This window comes from Salvelinus alpinus, chromosome 11 (genome assembly GCF_045679555.1).
Source record: "Salvelinus alpinus chromosome 11, SLU_Salpinus.1, whole genome shotgun sequence".
Taxonomy (NCBI): domain Eukaryota; kingdom Metazoa; phylum Chordata; class Actinopteri; order Salmoniformes; family Salmonidae; genus Salvelinus; species Salvelinus alpinus.
The window spans coordinates 4,729,888-4,751,480 of record NC_092096.1 but is presented as its reverse complement, the minus strand read 5'-3'; the positions used below and the strand labels follow the sequence as shown (position 1 = coordinate 4,751,480).

Genomic DNA, 21,593 nt, shown 5'->3' with positions numbered 1-21,593 from the left:
CATTCCAGAGGAGAGTATAACCAACCTGCTAGTCTACAACCCTTTAGAGAGGTACATTCCAGAGGAGAGTATAACCAACCTGCTAGTCTACAACCCTTTAGAGAGGTACATTCCAGAGGAGAGTATAACCAACCTGCTAGTCTACAACCCTTTAGAGAGGTACATTCCAGAGGAGAGTATAACCAACCTGCTAGTCTACAACCCTTTAGAGAGGTACATTCCAGAGGAGAGTATAACCAACCTGCTAGTCTACAACCCTTTAGAGAGGTACATTCCAGAGGAGAGTATAACCAACCTGCTAGTCTACAACCCTTTAGAGAGGTACATTCCAGAGGAGAGTATAACCAACCTGCTAGTCTACAACCCTTTAGAGAGGTACATTCCAGAGGAGAGTATAACCAACCTGCTAGTCTACAACCCTTTAGAGAGGTACATTCCAGAGGAGAGTATAACCAACCTGCTAGTCTACAACCCTTTAGAGAGGTACATTCCAGAGGAGAGTATAACCAACCTGCTAGTCTACAACCCTTTAGAGAGGTACATTCCAGAGGAGAGTATAACCAACCTGCTAGTCTACAACCCTTTAGAGAGGTACATTCCAGAGGAGAGTATAACCAACCTGCTAGTCTACAACCCTTTAGAGAGGTACATTCCAGAGGAGAGTATAACCAACCTGCTAGTCTACAACCCTTTAGAGAGGTACATTCCAGAGGAGAGTATAACCAACCTGCTAGTCTACAACCCTTTAGAGAGGTACATTCCAGAGGAGAGTATAACCAACCTGCTAGTCTACAACCCTTTAGAGAGGTACATTCCAGAGGAGAGTATAACCAACCTGCTAGTCTACAACCCTTTAGAGAGGTACATTCCAGAGGAGAGTATAACCAACCTGCTAGTCTACAACCCTTTAGAGAGGTACATTCCAGAGGAGAGTATAACCAACCTGCTAGTCTACAACCCTTTAGAGAGGTACATTCCAGAGGAGAGTATAACCAACCTGCTAGTCTACAACCCTTTAGAGAGGTACATTCCAGAGGAGACTATAACCAACCTGCTAGTCTACAACCCTTTAGAGAGGTACATTCCAGAGGAGAGTATAACCAACCTGCTAGTCTACAACCCTTTAGAGAGGTACATTCCAGAGGAGAGTATAACCAACCTGCTAGTCTACAACCCTTTAGAGAGGTACATTCCAGAGGAGAGTATAACCAACCTGCTAGTCTACAACCCTTTAGAGAGGTACATTCCAGAGGAGAGTATAACCAACCTGCTAGTCTACAACCCTTTAGAGAGGTACATTCCAGAGGAGAGTATAACCAACCTGCTAGTCTACAACCCTTTAGAGAGGTACATTCCAGAGGAGAGTATAACCAACCTGCTAGTCTACAACCCTTTAGAGAGGTACATTCCAGAGGAGAGTATAACCAACCTGCTAGTCTACAACCCTTTAGAGAGGTACATTCCAGAGGAGAGTATAACCAACCTGCTAGTCTACAACCCTTTAGAGAGGTACATTCCAGAGGAGAGTATAACCAACCTGCTAGTCTACAACCCTTTAGAGAGGTACATTCCAGAGGAGAGTATAACCAACCTGCTAGTCTACAACCCTTTAGAGAGGTACATTCCAGAGGAGAGTATAACCAACCTGCTAGTCTACAACCCTTTAGAGAGGTACATTCCACAGGAGAGTATAACCAACCTGCTAGTCTACAACCCTTTAGAGAGGTACATTCCACAGGAGAGTATAACCAACCTGCTAGTCTACAACCCTTTAGAGAGGTACATTCCAGAGGAGAGTATAACCAACCTGCTAGTCTACAACCCTTTAGAGAGGTACATTCCAGAGGAGAGTATAACCAACCTGCTAGTCTACAACCCTTTAGAGAGGTACATTCCAGAGGAGAGTATAACCAACCTGCTAGTCTACAACCCTTTAGAGAGGTACATTCCAGAGGAGAGTATAACCAACCTGCTAGTCTACAACCCTTTAGAGAGGTACATTCCAGAGGAGAGTATAACCAACCTGCTAGTCTACAACCCTTTAGAGAGGTACATTCCAGAGGAGAGTATAACCAACCTGCTAGTCTACAACCCTTTAGAGAGGTACATTCCACAGGAGAGTATAACCAACCTGCTAGTCTACAACCCTTTAGAGAGGTACATTCCAGAGGAGAGTATAACCAACCTGCTAGTCTACAACCCTTTAGAGAGGTACATTCCAGAGGAGAGTATAACCAACCTGCTATTCTACAACCCTTTAGAGAGGTACATTCCAGAGGAGAGTATAACCAACCTGCTAGTCTACAACCCTTTAGAGAGGTACATTCCAGAGGAGAGTATAACCAACCTGCTAGTCTACAACCCTTTAGAGAGGTACATTCCAGAGGAGAGTATAACCAACCTGCTAGTCTACAACCCTTTAGAGAGGTACATTCCAGAGGAGAGTATAACCAACCTGCTAGTCTACAACCCTTTAGAGAGGTACATTCCAGAGGAGAGTATAACCAACCTGCTAGTCTACAACCCTTTAGAGAGGTACATTCCAGAGGAGAGTATAACCAACCTGCTAGTCTACAACCCTTTAGAGAGGTACATTCCAGAGGAGAGTATAACCAACCTGCTAGTCTACAACCCTTTAGAGAGGTACATTCCAGAGGAGAGTATAACCAACCTGCTAGTCTACAACCCTTTAGAGAGGTACATTCCAGAGGAGAGTATAACCAACCTGCTAGTCTACAACCCTTTAGAGAGGTACATTCCAGAGGAGAGTATAACCAACCTGCTAGTCTACAACCCTTTAGAGAGGTACATTCCAGAGGAGAGTATAACCAACCTGCTAGTCTACAACCCTTTAGAGAGTTACATTCCAGAGGAGAGTATAACCAACCTGCTAGTCTACAACCCTTTAGAGAGGTACATTCCAGAGGAGAGTATAACCAACCTGCTAGTCTACAACCCTTTAGAGAGGTACATTCCAGAGGAGAGTATAACCAACCTGCTAGTCTACAACCCTTTAGAGAGGTACATTCCAGAGGAGAGTATAACCAACCTGCTAGTCTACAACCCTTTAGAGAGGTACATTCCAGAGGAGAGTATAACCAACCTGCTAGTCTACAACCCTTTAGAGAGGTACATTCCAGAGGAGAGTATAACCAACCTGCTAGTCTACAACCCTTTAGAGAGGTACATTCCAGAGGAGAGTATAACCAACCTGCTAGTCTACAACCCTTTAGAGAGGTACATTCCAGAGGAGAGTATAACCAACCTGCTAGTCTACAACCCTTTAGAGAGGTACATTCCAGAGGAGAGTATAACCAACCTGCTAGTCTACAACCCTTTAGAGAGGTACATTCCAGAGGAGAGTATAACCAACCTGCTAGTCTACAACCCTTTAGAGAGGTACATTCCAGAGGAGAGTATAACCAACCTGCTAGTCTACAACCCTTTAGAGAGGTACATTCCAGAGGAGAGTATAACCAACCTGCTAGTCTACAACCCTTTAGAGAGGTACATTCCAGAGGAGAGTATAACCAACCTGCTAGTCTACAACCCTTTAGAGAGGTACATTCCAGAGGAGAGTATAACCAACCTGCTAGTCTACAACCCTTTAGAGAGGTACATTCCAGAGGAGAGTATAACCAACCTGCTAGTCTACAACCCTTTAGAGAGGTACATTCCAGAGGAGAGTATAACCAACCTGCTAGTCTACAACCCTTTAGAGAGGTACATTCCAGAGGAGAGTATAACCAACCTGCTAGTCTACAACCCTTTAGAGAGGTACATTCCAGAGGAGAGTATAACCAACCTGCTAGTCTACAACCCTTTAGAGAGGTACATTCCAGAGGAGAGTATAACCAACCTGCTAGTCTACAACCCTTTAGAGAGGTACATTCCAGAGGAGAGTATAACCAACCTGCTAGTCTACAACCCTTTAGAGAGGTACATTCCAGAGGAGAGTATAACCAACCTGCTAGTCTACAACCCTTTAGAGAGGTACATTCCAGAGGAGAGTATAACCAACCTGCTAGTCTACAACCCTTTAGAGAGGTACATTCCAGAGGAGAGTATAACCAACCTGCTAGTCTACAACCCTTTAGAGAGGTACATTCCACAGGAGAGTATAACCAACCTGCTAGTCTACAACCCTTTAGAGAGGTACATTCCACAGGAGAGTATAACCAACCTGCTAGTCTACAACCCTTTAGAGAGGTACATTCCACAGGAGAGTATAACCAACCTGCTAGTCTACAACCCTTTAGAGAGGTACATTCCAGAGGAGAGTATAACCAACCTGCTAGTCTACAACCCTTTAGAGAGGTACATTCCAGAGGAGAGTATAACCAACCTGCTAGTCTACAACCCTTTAGAGAGGTACATTCCAGAGGAGAGTATAACCAACCTGCTAGTCTACAACCCTTTAGAGAGGTACATTCCAGAGGAGAGTATAACCAACCTGCTAGTCTACAACCCTTTAGAGAGGTACATTCCAGAGGAGAGTATAACCAACCTGCTAGTCTACAACCCTTTAGAGAGGTACATTCCAGAGGAGAGTATAACCAACCTGCTAGTCTACAACCCTTTAGAGAGGTACATTCCAGAGGAGAGTATAACCAACCTGCTAGTCTACAACCCTTTAGAGAGGTACATTCCACAGGAGAGTATAACCAACCTGCTAGTCTACAACCCTTTAGAGAGGTACATTCCAGAGGAGAGTATAACCAACCTGCTAGTCTACAACCCTTTAGAGAGGTACATTCCAGAGGAGAGTATAACCAACCTGCTATTCTACAACCCTTTAGAGAGGTACATTCCAGAGGAGAGTATAACCAACCTGCTAGTCTACAACCCTTTAGAGAGGTACATTCCAGAGGAGAGTATAACCAACCTGCTAGTCTACAACCCTTTAGAGAGGTACATTCCAGAGGAGAGTATAACCAACCTGCTAGTCTACAACCCTTTAGAGAGGTACATTCCAGAGGAGAGTATAACCAACCTGCTAGTCTACAACCCTTTAGAGAGGTACATTCCAGAGGAGAGTATAACCAACCTGCTAGTCTACAACCCTTTAGAGAGGTACATTCCAGAGGAGAGTATAACCAACCTGCTAGTCTACAACCCTTTAGAGAGGTACATTCCAGAGGAGAGTATAACCAACCTGCTAGTCTACAACCCTTTAGAGAGGTACATTCCAGAGGAGAGTATAACCAACCTGCTAGTCTACAACCCTTTAGAGAGGTACATTCCAGAGGAGAGTATAACCAACCTGCTAGTCTACAACCCTTTAGAGAGGTACATTCCAGAGGAGAGTATAACCAACCTGCTAGTCTACAACCCTTTAGAGAGGTACATTCCAGAGGAGAGTATAACCAACCTGCTAGTCTACAACCCTTTAGAGAGGTACATTCCAGAGGAGAGTATAACCAACCTGCTAGTCTACAACCCTTTAGAGAGGTACATTCCAGAGGAGAGTATAACCAACCTGCTAGTCTACAACCCTTTAGAGAGGTACATTCCAGAGGAGAGTATAACCAACCTGCTAGTCTACAACCCTTTAGAGAGGTACATTCCAGAGGAGAGTATAACCAACCTGCTAGTCTACAACCCTTTAGAGAGGTACATTCCAGAGGAGAGTATAACCAACCTGCTAGTCTACAACCCTTTAGAGAGGTACATTCCAGAGGAGAGTATAACCAACCTGCTAGTCTACAACCCTTTAGAGAGGTACATTCCACAGGAGAGTATAACCAACCTGCTAGTCTACAACCCTTTAGAGAGGTACATTCCACAGGAGAGTATAACCAACCTGCTAGTCTACAACCCTTTAGAGAGGTACATTCCAGAGGAGAGTATAACCAACCTGCTAGTCTACAACCCTTTAGAGAGGTACATTCCAGAGGAGAGTATAACCAACCTGCTAGTCTACAACCCTTTAGAGAGGTACATTCCAGAGGAGAGTATAACCAACCTGCTAGTCTACAACCCTTTAGAGAGGTACATTCCAGAGGAGAGTATAACCAACCTGCTAGTCTACAACCCTTTAGAGAGGTACATTCCAGAGGAGAGTATAACCAACCTGCTAGTCTACAACCCTTTAGAGAGGTACATTCCAGAGGAGAGTATAACCAACCTGCTAGTCTACAACCCTTTAGAGAGGTACATTCCAGAGGAGAGTATAACCAACCTGCTAGTCTACAACCCTTTAGAGAGGTACATTCCAGAGGAGAGTATAACCAACCTGCTAGTCTACAACCCTTTAGAGAGGTACATTCCAGAGGAGAGTATAACCAACCTGCTAGTCTACAACCCTTTAGAGAGGTACATTCCAGAGGAGAGTATAACCAACCTGCTAGTCTACAACCCTTTAGAGAGGTACATTCCAGAGGAGAGTATAACCAACCTGCTAGTCTACAACCCTTTAGAGAGGTACATTCCAGAGGAGAGTATAACCAACCTGCTAGTCTACAACCCTTTAGAGAGGTACATTCCAGAGGAGAGTATAACCAACCTGCTAGTCTACAACCCTTTAGAGAGGTACATTCCAGAGGAGAGTATAACCAACCTGCTAGTCTACAACCCTTTAGAGAGGTACATTCCAGAGGAGAGTATAACCAACCTGCTAGTCTACAACCCTTTAGAGAGGTACATTCCAGAGGAGAGTATAACCAACCTGCTAGTCTACAACCCTTTAGAGAGGTACATTCCAGAGGAGAGTATAACCAACCTGCTAGTCTACAACCCTTTAGAGAGGTACATTCCACAGGAGAGTATAACCAACCTGCTAGTCTACAACCCTTTAGAGAGGTACATTCCAGAGGAGAGTATAACCAACCTGCTAGTCTACAACCCTTTAGAGAGGTACATTCCAGAGGAGAGTATAACCAACCTGCTAGTCTACAACCCTTTAGAGAGGTACATTCCAGAGGAGAGTATAACCAACCTGCTAGTCTACAACCCTTTAGAGAGGTACATTCCAGAGGAGAGTATAACTAACCTGCTAGTCTACAACCCTTTAGAGAGGTACATTCCAGAGGAGAGTATAACCAACCTGCTAGTCTACAACCCTTTAGAGAGGTACATTCCAGAGGAGAGTATAACCAACCTGCTAGTCTACAACCCTTTAGAGAGTTACATTCCAGAGGAGAGTATAACCAACCTGCTAGTCTACAACCCTTTAGAGAGGTACATTCCAGAGGAGAGTATAACCAACCTGCTAGTCTACAACCCTTTAGAGAGGTACATTCCAGAGGAGAGTATAACCAACCTGCTAGTCTACAACCCTTTAGAGAGGTACATTCCAGAGGAGAGTATAACCAACCTGCTAGTCTACAACCCTTTAGAGAGGTACATTCCAGAGGAGAGTATAACCAACCTGCTAGTCTACAACCCTTTAGAGAGGTACATTCCAGAGGAGAGTATAACCAACCTGCTAGTCTACAACCCTTTAGAGAGGTACATTCCAGAGGAGAGTATAACCAACCTGCTAGTCTACAACCCCTTTAGAGAGGTACATTCCAGAGGAGAGTATAACCAACCTGCTAGTCTACAACCCTTTAGAGAGGTACATTCCAGAGGAGAGTATAACCAACCTGCTAGTCTACAACCCCTTTAGAGAGGTACATTCCAGAGGAGAGTATAACCAACCTGCTAGTCTACAACCCTTTAGGGAGGTACATTCCAGAGGAGAGTATAACCAACCTGCTAGTCTACAACCCTTTAGAGAGGTACATTCCAGAGGAGAGTATAACCAACCTGCTAGTCTACAACCCTTTAGAGAGGTACATTCCAGAGGAGAGTATAACCAACCTGCTAGTCTACAACCCTTTAGAGAGGTACATTCCAGAGGAGAGTATAACCAACCTGCTAGTCTACAACCCTTTAGAGAGGTACATTCCAGAGGAGAGTATAACCAACCTGCTAGTCTACAACCCTTTAGAGAGGTACATTCCAGAGGAGAGTATAACCAACCTGCTAGTCTACAACCCTTTAGAGAGGTACATTCCAGAGGAGAGTATAACCAACCTGCTAGTCTACAACCCTTTAGAGAGGTACATTCCAGAGGAGAGTATAACCAACCTGCTAGTCTACAACCCTTTAGAGAGGTACATTCCAGAGGAGAGTATAACCAACCTGCTAGTCTACAACCCTTTAGAGAGGTACATTCCAGAGGAGAGTATAACCAACCTGCTAGTCTACAACCCTTTAGAGAGGTACATTCCAGAGGAGAGTATAACCAACCTGCTAGTCTACAACCCTTTAGAGAGGTACATTCCAGAGGAGAGTATAACCAACCTGCTAGTCTACAACCCTTTAGAGAGGTACATTCCAGAGGAGAGTATAACCAACCTGCTAGTCTACAACCCTTTAGAGAGGTACATTCCAGAGGAGAGTATAACCAACCTGCTAGTCTACAACCCTTTAGAGAGGTACATTCCACAGGAGAGTATAACCAACCTGCTAGTCTACAACCCTTTAGAGAGGTACATTCCAGAGGAGAGTATAACCAACCTGCTAGTCTACAACCCTTTAGAGAGGTACATTCCAGAGGAGAGTATAACCAACCTGCTAGTCTACAACCCTTTAGAGAGGTACATTCCAGAGGAGAGTATAACCAACCTGCTAGTCTACAACCCTTTAGAGAGGTACATTCCAGAGGAGAGTATAACCAACCTGCTAGTCTACAACCCTTTAGAGAGGTACATTCCAGAGGAGAGTATAACCAACCTGCTAGTCTACAACCCTTTAGAGAGGTACATTCCAGAGGAGAGTATAACCAACCTGCTAGTCTACAACCCTTTAGAGAGGTACATTCCAGAGGAGAGTATAACCAACCTGCTAGTCTACAACCCTTTAGAGAGGTACATTCCAGAGGAGAGTATAACCAACCTGCTAGTCTACAACCCTTTAGAGAGGTACATTCCAGAGGAGAGTATAACCAACCTGCTAGTCTACAACCCTTTAGAGAGGTACATTCCAGAGGAGAGTATAACCAACCTGCTAGTCTACAACCCTTTAGAGAGGTACATTCCAGAGGAGAGTATAACCAACCTGCTAGTCTACAACCCTTTAGAGAGGTACATTCCAGAGGAGAGTATAACCAACCTGCTAGTCTACAACCCTTTAGAGAGGTACATTCCAGAGGAGAGTATAACCAACCTGCTAGTCTACAACCCTTTAGAGAGGTACATTCCAGAGGAGAGTATAACCAACCTGCTAGTCTACAACCCTTTAGAGAGGTACATTCCAGAGGAGAGTATAACCAACCTGCTAGTCTACAACCCTTTAGAGAGGTACATTCCAGAGGAGAGTATAACCAACCTGCTAGTCTACAACCCTTTAGAGAGGTACATTCCAGAGGAGAGTATAACCAACCTGCTAGTCTACAACCCTTTAGAGAGGTACATTCCAGAGGAGAGTATAACCAACCTGCTAGTCTACAACCCTTTAGAGAGGTACATTCCAGAGGAGAGTATAACCAACCTGCTAGTCTACAACCCTTTAGAGAGGTACATTCCAGAGGAGAGTATAACCAACCTGCTAGTCTACAACCCTTTAGAGAGGTACATTCCAGAGGAGAGTATAACCAACCTGCTAGTCTACAACCCTTTAGAGAGGTACATTCCAGAGGAGAGTATAACCAACCTGCTAGTCTACAACCCTTTAGAGAGGTACATTCCACAGGAGAGTATAACCAACCTGCTAGTCTACAACCCTTTAGAGAGGTACATTCCACAGGAGAGTATAACCAACCTGCTAGTCTACAACCCTTTAGAGAGGTACATTCCACAGGAGAGTATAACCAACCTGCTAGTCTACAACCCTTTAGAGAGGTACATTCCAGAGGAGAGTATAACCAACCTGCTAGTCTACAACCCTTTAGAGAGGTACATTCCAGAGGAGAGTATAACCAACCTGCTAGTCTACAACCCTTTAGAGAGGTACATTCCACAGGAGAGTATAACCAACCTGCTAGTCTACAACCCTTTAGAGAGGTACATTCCAGAGGAGAGTATAACCAACCTGCTAGTCTACAACCCTTTAGAGAGGTACATTCCAGAGGAGAGTATAACCAACCTGCTAGTCTACAACCCTTTAGAGAGGTACATTCCAGAGGAGAGTATAACCAACCTGCTAGTCTACAACCCTTTAGAGAGGTACATTCCAGAGGAGAGTATAACCAACCTGCTAGTCTACAACCCTTTAGAGAGGTACATTCCAGAGGAGAGTATAACCAACCTGCTAGTCTACAACCCTTTAGAGAGGTACATTCCAGAGGAGAGTATAACCAACCTGCTAGTCTACAACCCTTTAGAGAGGTACATTCCAGAGGAGAGTATAACCAACCTGCTAGTCTACAACCCTTTAGAGAGGTACATTCCAGAGGAGAGTATAACCAACCTGCTAGTCTACAACCCTTTAGAGAGGTACATTCCAGAGGAGAGTATAACCAACCTGCTAGTCTACAACCCTTTAGAGAGGTACATTCCAGAGGAGAGTATAACCAACCTGCTAGTCTACAACCCTTTAGAGAGGTACATTCCAGAGGAGAGTATAACCAACCTGCTAGTCTACAACCCTTTAGAGAGGTACATTCCAGAGGAGAGTATAACCAACCTGCTAGTCTACAACCCTTTAGAGAGGTACATTCCAGAGGAGAGTATAACCAACCTGCTAGTCTACAACCCTTTAGAGAGGTACATTCCAGAGGAGAGTATAACCAACCTGCTAGTCTACAACCCTTTAGAGAGGTACATTCCAGAGGAGAGTATAACCAACCTGCTAGTCTACAACCCTTTAGAGAGGTACATTCCAGAGGAGAGTATAACCAACCTGCTAGTCTACAACCCTTTAGAGAGGTACATTCCAGAGGAGAGTATAACCAACCTGCTAGTCTAAAACCCTTTAGAGAGGTACATTCCAGAGGAGAGTATAACCAACCTGCTAGTCTACAACCCCTTTAGAGAGGTACATTCCAGAGGAGAGTATAACCAACCTGCTAGTCTACAACCCTTTAGAGAGGTACATTCCAGAGGAGAGTATAACCAACCTGCTAGTCTACAACCCCTTTAGAGAGGTACATTCCAGAGGAGAGTATAACCAACCTGCTAGTCTACAACCCTTTAGGGAGGTACATTCCAGAGGAGAGTATAACCAACCTGCTAGTCTACAACCCTTTAGAGAGGTACATTCCAGAGGAGAGTATAACCAACCTGCTAGTCTACAACCCTTTAGAGAGGTACATTCCAGAGGAGAGTATAACCAACCTGCTAGTCTACAACCCTTTAGAGAGGTACATTCCAGAGGAGAGTATAACCAACCTGCTAGTCTACAACCCTTTAGAGAGGTACATTCCAGAGGAGAGTATAACCAACCTGCTAGTCTACAACCCTTTAGAGAGGTACATTCCAGAGGAGAGTATAACCAACCTGCTAGTCTACAACCCTTTAGAGAGGTACATTCCAGAGGAGAGTATAACCAACCTGCTAGTCTACAACCCTTTAGAGAGGTACATTCCAGAGGATAGTATAACCAACCTGCTAGTCTACAACCCTTTAGAGAGGTACATTCCAGAGGAGAGTATAACCAACCTGCTAGTCTACAACCCTTTAGAGAGGTACATTCCAGAGGAGAGTATAACCAACCTGCTAGTCTACAACCCTTTAGAGAGGTACATTCCAGAGGAGAGTATAACCAACCTGCTAGTCTACAACCCTTTAGAGAGGTACATTCCAGAGGAGAGTATAACCAACCTGCTAGTCTACAACCCTTTAGAGAGGTACATTCCAGAGGAGAGTATAACCAACCTGCTAGTCTACAACCCTTTAGAGAGGTACATTCCAGAGGAGAGTATAACCAACCTGCTAGTCTACAACCCTTTAGAGAGGTACATTCCAGAGGAGAGTATAACAACCTGCTAGTCTACAACCCTTTAGAGAGGTACATTCCAGAGGAGAGTATAACCAACCTGCTAGTCTACAACCCTTTAGAGAGGTACATTCCAGAGGAGAGTATAACCAACATGCTAGTCTACAACCCTTTAGAGAGGTACATTCCAGAGGAGAGTATAACCAACCTGCTAGTCTACAACCCTTTAGAGAGGTACATTCCAGAGGAGAGTATAACCAACCTGCTAGTCTACAACCCTTTAGAGAGGTACATTCCAGAGGAGAGTATAACCAACCTGCTAGTCTACAACCCCTTTAGAGAGGTACATTCCAGAGGAGAGTATAACCAACCTGCTAGTCTACAACCCTTTAGAGAGGTACATTCCAGAGGAGAGTATAACCAACCTGCTAGTCTACAACCCTTTAGAGAGGTACATTCCAGAGGAGAGTATAACCAACCTGCTAGTCTACAACCCTTTAGAGAGTTACATTCCAGAGGAGAGTATAACCAACCTGCTAGTCTACAACCCTTTAGAGAGGTACATTCCAGAGGAGAGTATAACCAACCTGCTAGTCTACAACCCCTTTAGAGAGGTACATTCCAGAGGAGAGTATAACCAACCTGCTAGTCTACAACCCTTTAGAGAGGTACATTCCAGAGGAGAGTATAACCAACCTGCTAGTCTACAACCCCTTTAGAGAGGTACATTCCAGAGGAGAGTATAACCAACCTGCTAGTCTACAACCCTTTAGAGAGGTACATTCCAGAGGAGAGTATAACCAACCTGCTAGTCTACAACCCTTTAGAGAGGTACATTCCAGAGGAGAGTATAACCAACCTGCTAGTCTACAACCCTTTAGAGAGGTACATTCCAGAGGAGAGTATAACCAACCTGCTAGTCTACAACCCTTTAGAGAGGTACATTCCAGAGGAGAGTATAACCAACCTGCTAGTCTACAACCCCTTTAGAGAGGTACATTCCAGAGGAGAGTATAACCAACCTGCTAGTCTACAACCCTTTAGAGAGGTACATTCCAGAGGAGAGTATAACCAACCTGCTAGTCTACAACCCTTTAGAGAGGTACATTCCAGAGGAGAGTATAACCAACCTGCTAGTCTACAACCCTTTAGAGAGGTACATTCCAGAGGAGAGTATAACCAACCTGCTAGTCTACAACCCTTTAGAGAGGTACATTCCAGAGGAGAGTATAACCAACCTGCTAGTCTACAACCCTTTAGAGAGGTACATTCCAGAGGAGAGTATAACCAACCTGCTAGTCTACAACCCTTTAGAGAGGTACATTCCAGAGGAGAGTATAACCAACCTGCTAGTCTACAACCCTTTAGAGAGGTACATTCCAGAGGAGAGTATAACCAACCTGCTAGTCTACAACCCTTTAGAGAGGTACATTCCAGAGGAGAGTATAACCAACCTGCTAGTCTACAACCCTTTAGAGAGGTACATTCCAGAGGAGAGTATAACCAACCTGCTAGTCTACAACCCTTTAGAGAGGTACATTCCAGAGGAGAGTATAACCAACCTGCTAGTCTACAACCCTTTAGAGAGGTACATTCCAGAGGAGAGTATAACCAACCTGCTAGTCTACAACCCTTTAGAGAGGTACATTCCAGAGGAGAGTATAACCAACCTGCTAGTCTACAACCCTTTAGAGAGGTACATTCCAGAGGAGAGTATAACCAACCTGCTAGTCTACAACCCTTTAGAGAGGTACATTCCAGAGGAGAGTATAACCAACCTGCTAGTCTACAACCCTTTAGAGAGGTACATTCCAGAGGAGAGTATAACCAACCTGCTAGTCTACAACCCTTTAGAGAGGTACATTCCAGAGGAGAGTATAACCAACCTGCTAGTCTACAACCCTTTAGAGAGGTACATTCCAGAGGAGAGTATAACCAACCTGCTAGTCTACAACCCTTTAGAGAGGTACATTCCAGAGGAGAGTATAACCAACCTGCTAGTCTACAACCCTTTAGAGAGGTACATTCCAGAGGAGAGTATAACCAACCTGCTAGTCTACAACCCTTTAGAGAGGTACATTCCAGAGGAGAGTATAACCAACCTGCTAGTCTACAACCCTTTAGAGAGGTACATTCCAGAGGAGAGTATAACCAACCTGCTAGTCTACAACCCTTTAGAGAGGTACATTCCAGAGGAGAGTATAACCAACCTGCTAGTCTACAACCCCTTTAGAGAGGTACATTCCAGAGGAGAGTATAACCAACCTGCTAGTCTACAACCCTTTAGAGAGGTACATTCCAGAGGAGAGTATAACCAACCTGCTAGTCTACAACCCTTTAGAGAGGTACATTCCAGAGGAGAGTATAACCAACCTGCTAGTCTACAACCCTTTAGAGAGGTACATTCCAGAGGAGAGTATAACCAACCTGCTAGTCTACAACCCTTTAGAGAGGTACATTCCAGAGGAGAGTATAACCAACCTGCTAGTCTACAACCCTTTAGAGAGGTACATTCCAGAGGAGAGTATAACCAACCTGCTAGTCTACAACCCTTTAGAGAGGTACATTCCAGAGGAGAGTATAACCAACCTGCTAGTCTACAACCCTTTAGAGAGGTACATTCCAGAGGAGAGTATAACCAACCTGCTAGTCTACAACCCTTTAGAGAGGTACATTCCAGAGGAGAGTATAACCAACCTGCTAGTCTACAACCCTTTAGAGAGGTACATTCCAGAGGAGAGTATAACCAACCTGCTAGTCTACAACCCTTTAGAGAGGTACATTCCAGAGGAGAGTATAACCAACCTGCTAGTCTACAACCCTTTAGAGAGGTACATTCCAGAGGAGAGTATAACCAACCTGCTAGTCTACAACCCTTTAGAGAGGTACATTCCAGAGGAGAGTATAACCAACCTGCTAGTCTACAACCCTTTAGAGAGGTACATTCCAGAGGAGAGTATAACCAACCTGCTAGTCTACAACCCTTTAGAGAGGTACATTCCAGAGGAGAGTATAACCAACCTGCTAGTCTACAACCCTTTAGAGAGGTACATTCCAGAGGAGAGTATAACCAACCTGCTAGTCTACAACCCTTTAGAGAGGTACATTCCAGAGGAGAGTATAACCAACCTGCTAGTCTACAACCCTTTAGAGAGGTACATTCCAGAGGAGAGTATAACCAACCTGCTAGTCTACAACCCTTTAGAGAGGTACATTCCAGAGGAGAGTATAACCAACCTGCTAGTCTACAACCCTTTAGAGAGGTACATTCCAGAGGAGAGTATAACCAACCTGCTAGTCTACAACCCTTTAGAGAGGTACATTCCAGAGGAGAGTATAACCAACCTGCTAGTCTACAACCCTTTAGAGAGGTACATTCCAGAGGAGAGTATAACCAACCTGCTAGTCTACAACCCCTTTAGAGAGGTACATTCCAGAGGAGAGTATAACCAACCTGCTAGTCTACAACCCTTTAGAGAGGTACATTCCAGAGGAGAGTATAACCAACCTGCTAGTCTACAACCCTTTAGAGAGGTACATTCCAGAGGAGAGTATAACCAACCTGCTAGTCTACAACCCTTTAGAGAGGTACATTCCAGAGGAGAGTATAACCAACCTGCTAGTCTACAACCCTTTAGAGAGGTACATTCCAGAGGAGAGTATAACCAACCTGCTAGTCTACAACCCTTTAGAGAGGTACATTCCAGAGGAGAGTATAACCAACCTGCTAGTCTACAACCCTTTAGAGAGGTACATTCCAGAGGAGAGTATAACCAACCTGCTAGTCTACAACCCTTTAGAGAGGTACATTCCAGAGGAGAGTATAACCAACCTGCTAGTCTACAACCCTTTAGAGAGGTACATTCCAGAGGAGAGTATAACCAACCTGCTAGTCTACAACCCTTTAGAGAGGTACATTCCAGAGGAGAGTATAACCAACCTGCTAGTCTACAACCCTTTAGAGAGGTACATTCCAGAGGAGAGTATAACCAACCTGCTAGTCTACAACCCTTTAGAGAGGTACATTCCAGAGGAGAGTGCTTTAAACAGAAGTGCATATGAAACACTGAGATGGGGAAAAGAAAGCCTTACTGATGGCCGGTTATGCACACCTATCAACACACTGATACAGTTTATCATCCGCCCTGATACCTGTTCCTGTCCTGTGATTGGTTACAGGAGAACACGACCAGTGACATCCTGTCCAACCTGACTCCAGGTGCCCAGTACAGAGTGGTGGTGTACCATACTAACGGTCCTCTCATCAGTCCTCCTTCCGAACCTGTTATTATAGACATCGGTGAGTCCCTCAGACACTATACTACCTGGGCTGGTGTCTATAACCTGTTATTATAGACATGGTGAGTCCCTCAGACACTATACTACCTGGGCTGGTGTCTATAACCTGTTATTATAGACATGGTGAGTCCCTCAGACACTATACTACCTGGGCTGGTGTCTATAACCTGTTATTATAGACATGGTGAGTCCCTCAGACAGTATACTACCTGGGCTGGTGTTTATAACCTGTTATTATAGACATGGTGAGTCCCTCAGACACTATACTACCTGGGCTGGTGTCTATAACCTGTTATTATAGACATGGTGAGTCCCTCAGACACTATACTACCTGGGCTGGTGTCTATAACCTGTTATTATAGACATGGTGAGTCCCTCAGACAGTATACTACCTGGGCTGGTGTTTATAACCTGTTATTATAGACATGGTGAGTCCCTCAGACACTATACTACCTGGGCTGGTGTCTATAACCTGTTATTATAGACATGGTGAGTCCCTCAGACACTATACTACCTGGGCTGGTGTCTATAACCTGTTATTATAGACATGGTGAGTCCCTCAGACACTATACTACCTGGACTGGTGTCTATAACCTGTTATTATAGACATGGTGAGTCCCTCAGACACTATACTACCTGGGCTGGTGTCTATAACCTGTTATTATAGACATGGTGAGTCCCTCAGACACTATACTACCTGGGCTGGTGTCTATAACCTGTTATTATAGACATGGTGAGTCCCTCAGACACTATACTACCTGGGCTGGTGTCTATAACCTGTTATTATAGACATGGTGAGTCCCTCAGACACTATACTACCTGGGCTGGTGTCTATAACCTGTTATTATAGACATGGTGAGTCCCTCAGACACTATACTACCTGGGCTGGTGTCTATAACCTGTTATTATAGACATGGTGAGTCCCTCAGACACTATACTACCTGGGCTGGTGTCTATAACCTGTTATTATAGACATGGTGAGTCCCTCAGACACTATACTACCTGGGCTGGTGTCTATAACCTGTTATTATAGACATGGTGAGTCCCTCAGACACTATACTACCTGGGCTGGTGTCTATAACCTGTTATTATAGACATGGTGAGTCCCTCAGACACTATACTACCTGGGCTGGTGTCTATAACCTGTTATTATAGACATGGTGAGTCCCTCAGACACTATACTACCTGGGCTGGTGTCTATAACCTGTTATTATAGACATGGTGAGTCCCTCAGACACTATACTACCTGGGCTGGTGTCTATAACCTGTTATTATAGACATGGTGAGTCCCTAAGACACTATACTACCTGGGCTGGTGTCTATAACCTGTTATTATAGACATGGTGAGTCCCTCAGACACTATACTACCTGGGCTGGTGTCTATAACCTGTTATTATAGACATGGTGAGTCCCTCAGACACTATACTACCTGGGCTGGTGTCTATAACCTGTTATTATAGACATGGTGAGTCCCTCAGACACTATACTACCTGGGCTGGTGTCTATAACCTGTTATTATAGACATGGTGAGTCCCTCAGACACTATACTACCAGGGCTGGTGTCTATAACCTGTTATTATAGACATGGTGAGTCCCTCAGACACTATACTACCTGGGCTGGTGTCTATAACCTGTTATTATAGACATGGTGAGTCCCTCAGACACTATACTACCTGGGCTGGTGTCTATAACCTGTTATTATAGACATGGTGAGTCCCTAAGACACTATACTACCTGGGCTGGTGTCTATAACCTGTTATTATAGACATGGTGAGTCCCTCAGACACTATACTACCTGGGCTGGTGTCTATAACCTGTTATTATAGACATGGTGAGTCCCTCAGACACTATACTACCAGGGCTGGTGTCTATAACCTGTTATTATAGACATGGTGAGTCCCTCAGACACTATACTACCTGGGCTGGTGTCTATAACCTGTTATTATAGACATGGTGAGTCCCTCAGACACTATACTACCTGGGCTGGTGTCTATAACCTGTTATTATAGACATGGTGAGTCCCTCAGACACTATACTACCTGGGCTGGTGTCTATAACCTGTTATTATAGACATGGTGAGTCCCTCAGACACTATACTACCTGGGCTGGTGTCTATAACCTGTTATTATATACATGGTGAGTCCCTCAGACACTATACTACCTGGGCTGGTGTCTATAACCTGTTATTATAGACATGGTGAGTCCCTCAGACACTATACTACCTGGGCTGGTGTCTATAACCTGTTATTATAGACATGGTGAGTCCCTCAGACACTATACTACCTGGGCTGGTGTCTATAACCTGTTATTATAGACATGGTGAGTCCCTCAGACACTATACTACCTGGGCTGGTGTCTATAACCTGTTATTATAGACATGGTGAGTCTCTCAGACACTATACTACCTGGGCTGGTGTCTATAACCTGTTATTATAGACATGGTGAGTCCCTCAGACACTATACTACCTGGGCTGGTGTCTATAACCTGTTATTATAGACATGGTGAGTCCCTCAGACACTATACTACCTGGGCTGGTGTCTATAACCTGTTATTATAGACATGGTGAGTCCCTCAGACACTATACTACCTGGGCTGGTGTCTATAACCTGTTATTATAGACATGGTGAGTCCCTCAGACACTATACTACCTGGGCTGGTGTCTATAACCTGTTATTATAGACATGGTGAGTCCCTCAGACACTATACTACCTGGGCTGGTGTCTATAACCTGTTATTATAGACATGGTGAGTCCCTAAGACACTATACTACCTGGGCTGGTGTCTATAACCTGTTATTATAGACATGGTGAGTCCCTCAGACACTATACTACCTGGGCTGGTGTCTATAACCTGTTATTATAGACATGGTGAGTCCCTCAGACACTATACTACCTGGGCTGGTGTCTATAACCTGTTATTATAGACATGGTGAGTCCCTCAGACACTATACTACCTGGGCTGGTGTCTATAACCTGTTATTATAGACATGGTGAGTCCCTCAGACACTATACTACCTGGGCTGGTGTCTATAACCTGTTATTATAGACATGGTGAGTCCCTCAGACACTATACTACCTGGGCTGGTGTCTATAACCTGTTATTATAGACATCGGTGAGTCCCTCAGACACTATACTACCTGGGCTGGTGTCTATAACCTGTTATTATAGACATCGGTGAGTCCCTATGACACTATACTACCTGGGCTGGTGTCTTTAACCTGTTATTATAGACATGGTGAGTATAGGCCCATAGAGGTAGTGCTCTACTGTTGACCAGGGCCCATAGGGTAGTGCTCTTCTGTTGACCAGGGCCCATAGAGGTAGTGCTCTACTGTTGACCAGGGCCCATAGAGGTAGTGCTCTACTGTTGACCAGGGCCCATAGAGGTAGTGCTCTACTGTTGACCAGGGCCCATAGAGGTAGTGCTCTACTGTTGACCAGGGCCCATAGAGGTAGTGCTCTACTGTTGACCAGGGCCCATAGGGGTAGTGCTCTACTGTTGACCAGGGCCCGTAGAGGTAGTGCTCTACTGTTGACCAGGGCCCATAGAGGTAGTGCTCTACTGTTGACCAGGGCCCATAGAGGTAGTGCTCTACTGTTGACCAGGGCCCGTAGAGGTAGTGCTCTACTGTTGACCAGGGCCCGTAGAGGTAGTGCTCTACTGTTGACCAGGGCCCATAGAGGTAGTGCTCTACTGTTGACCAGGGCCCATAGAGGTAGTGCACTACTTTTGACCAGGGCCCATAGAGGTAGTGCTCTACTGTTGACCAGGGCCCATAGAGGTAGTGCTCTACTGTTGACCAGGGTCCATAGAGGTAGTGCTCTACTGTTGACCAGGGCCCATAGGGGTAGTGCTCTACTGTTGACCAGGGCCCGTAGGGAATAATGTAATATTTGGAACACAGACCTTATTAATCAAATCATGGATTGGCTGAATCAGCTTGTAGTCCCTCCCCTCTGCTTTGGTTTTGGATTTAATCAGCTGTCTGTAGCCTGATGTTGGTTCTGATTGGCTGCCTGGTCTGTCTGTCTGTCCCCAGAGCCAACGGGAGTGCGGGAGCTGGTGGTGTATTCTCTGAGCCCGACTGCAGTCATCCTGTCGTGGCAGAGACCGTACCACGTGGCGTTCAGGAAGTACGTCCTGCAGACATTCTTCTTCAACCCTGTCACGCTGGCCTCCGAGTGGACCACGTACTACGAGATCGCTGCTACCGCCTCAGTCATCGCATCCGTGGTAACTAGCCCCGCTCCAACCCTGACCCAGCCAATCACCTGCTGCCCGACACAGGGCCTTAGCCAATCACCTATCTGCTTGTAGCAGGGTTGTAGCCAGGCTGTTTTGTGGTGGTACTTTATGTTAGATGACGTGTGTCACTAGGCTCACCCCTCCTCTCGCTCTCTCTTTCTCTCCCCTCTCTCCCTCCCTACTCCAGAGAGACGCAGATATGTTGCTGGTCTGGTACTGGGGTTGTCCCCTGTTTTAACAGATCTCTCTTCTCTCTCCCTCCCTACTCCAGAGAGACACAGATCTGTTGCTGGTCTGGTACTGTGGTTGTCCCCTGTTTTAACAGATCTCTCCCTCCCTACTCCAGAGAGACACAGATCTGTTGCTGGTCTGGTACTGTGGTTGTACCCTGTTTTAACAGATCTCGTCCTCTCTCTCCCTCCCTACTCCAGAGAAACACAGATCTGTTGCTGGTCTGGTACTGTGGTTGTCCCCTGTTTTAACAGATCTCTCCTCTCTCTCCCTCCCTACTCCAGAGAGACACAGATCTGTTGCTGGTCTGGTACTGTAGTAGTCCCCTGTTTTAACAGATCTCTCCCTCCCTACTCCAGAGAGACACAGATCTGTTGCTGGTCTGGTACTGTGGTTGTCCCCTGTTTTAGCAGACAAGTCGTGCTATTTTATTTTAGATCACATGACCCACTAGGCTCTGAGCATTGCTAACCTAACGTAGCAGGTGTAAAAGAAACGCCTGAGAGGGATGCCTCACGTCCTGATCATGACGAGAAAACAATAACTGTCGGGGGAGGTTCTCTTCTGCATTTGTCAACCAATCCAGTAAGTGTGGAGGAGGAGTTAAGATGCAGTGTCTGGAAACCACTTCAGAGAGTACACTAGCATGTGTCCTAGCTAGCTGTGGTCTTGTTAACACCACTTCAGAGAGTACATTAGCATGTGTCCTAGCTAGCTGTGGTCTTGTTAGTATAAACCACTTCAGAGAGTACACTAGCATGTGTCCTAGCTAGCTGTGGTCTTGTTAACACCACTTCAGAGAGTACATTAGCATGTGTCCTAGCTAGCTGTGGTCTTGTTAATATAAACCACTTCAGAGAGTACACTAGCATGTGTCCTAGCTAGCTGTGGTCTTGTTAGTATAAACCACTTCAGAGAGTACACTAGCATGTGTCCTAGCTAGCTGTGGTCGTG

The 21,593-nt window shown here is 45.1% G+C and overlaps 1 protein-coding gene across 2 annotated transcripts in view; it reads left to right on the top strand.

Moving 5' to 3' along the window:
• LOC139533497 (receptor-type tyrosine-protein phosphatase O-like) overlaps positions 1–21,593 on the top strand; it is a 100,697-nt gene that overhangs the window by 5,203 nt on the left and 73,901 nt on the right. For both annotated transcript variants that reach the window (XM_071331572.1, XM_071331573.1), the window contains exons 2-3: positions 16,042–16,162; positions 20,203–20,396. In XM_071331572.1, the coding sequence (XP_071187673.1) occupies positions 16,042–16,162; positions 20,203–20,396 (315 nt within the window). The remainder of the gene's footprint in view (positions 1–16,041; positions 16,163–20,202; positions 20,397–21,593) is intronic.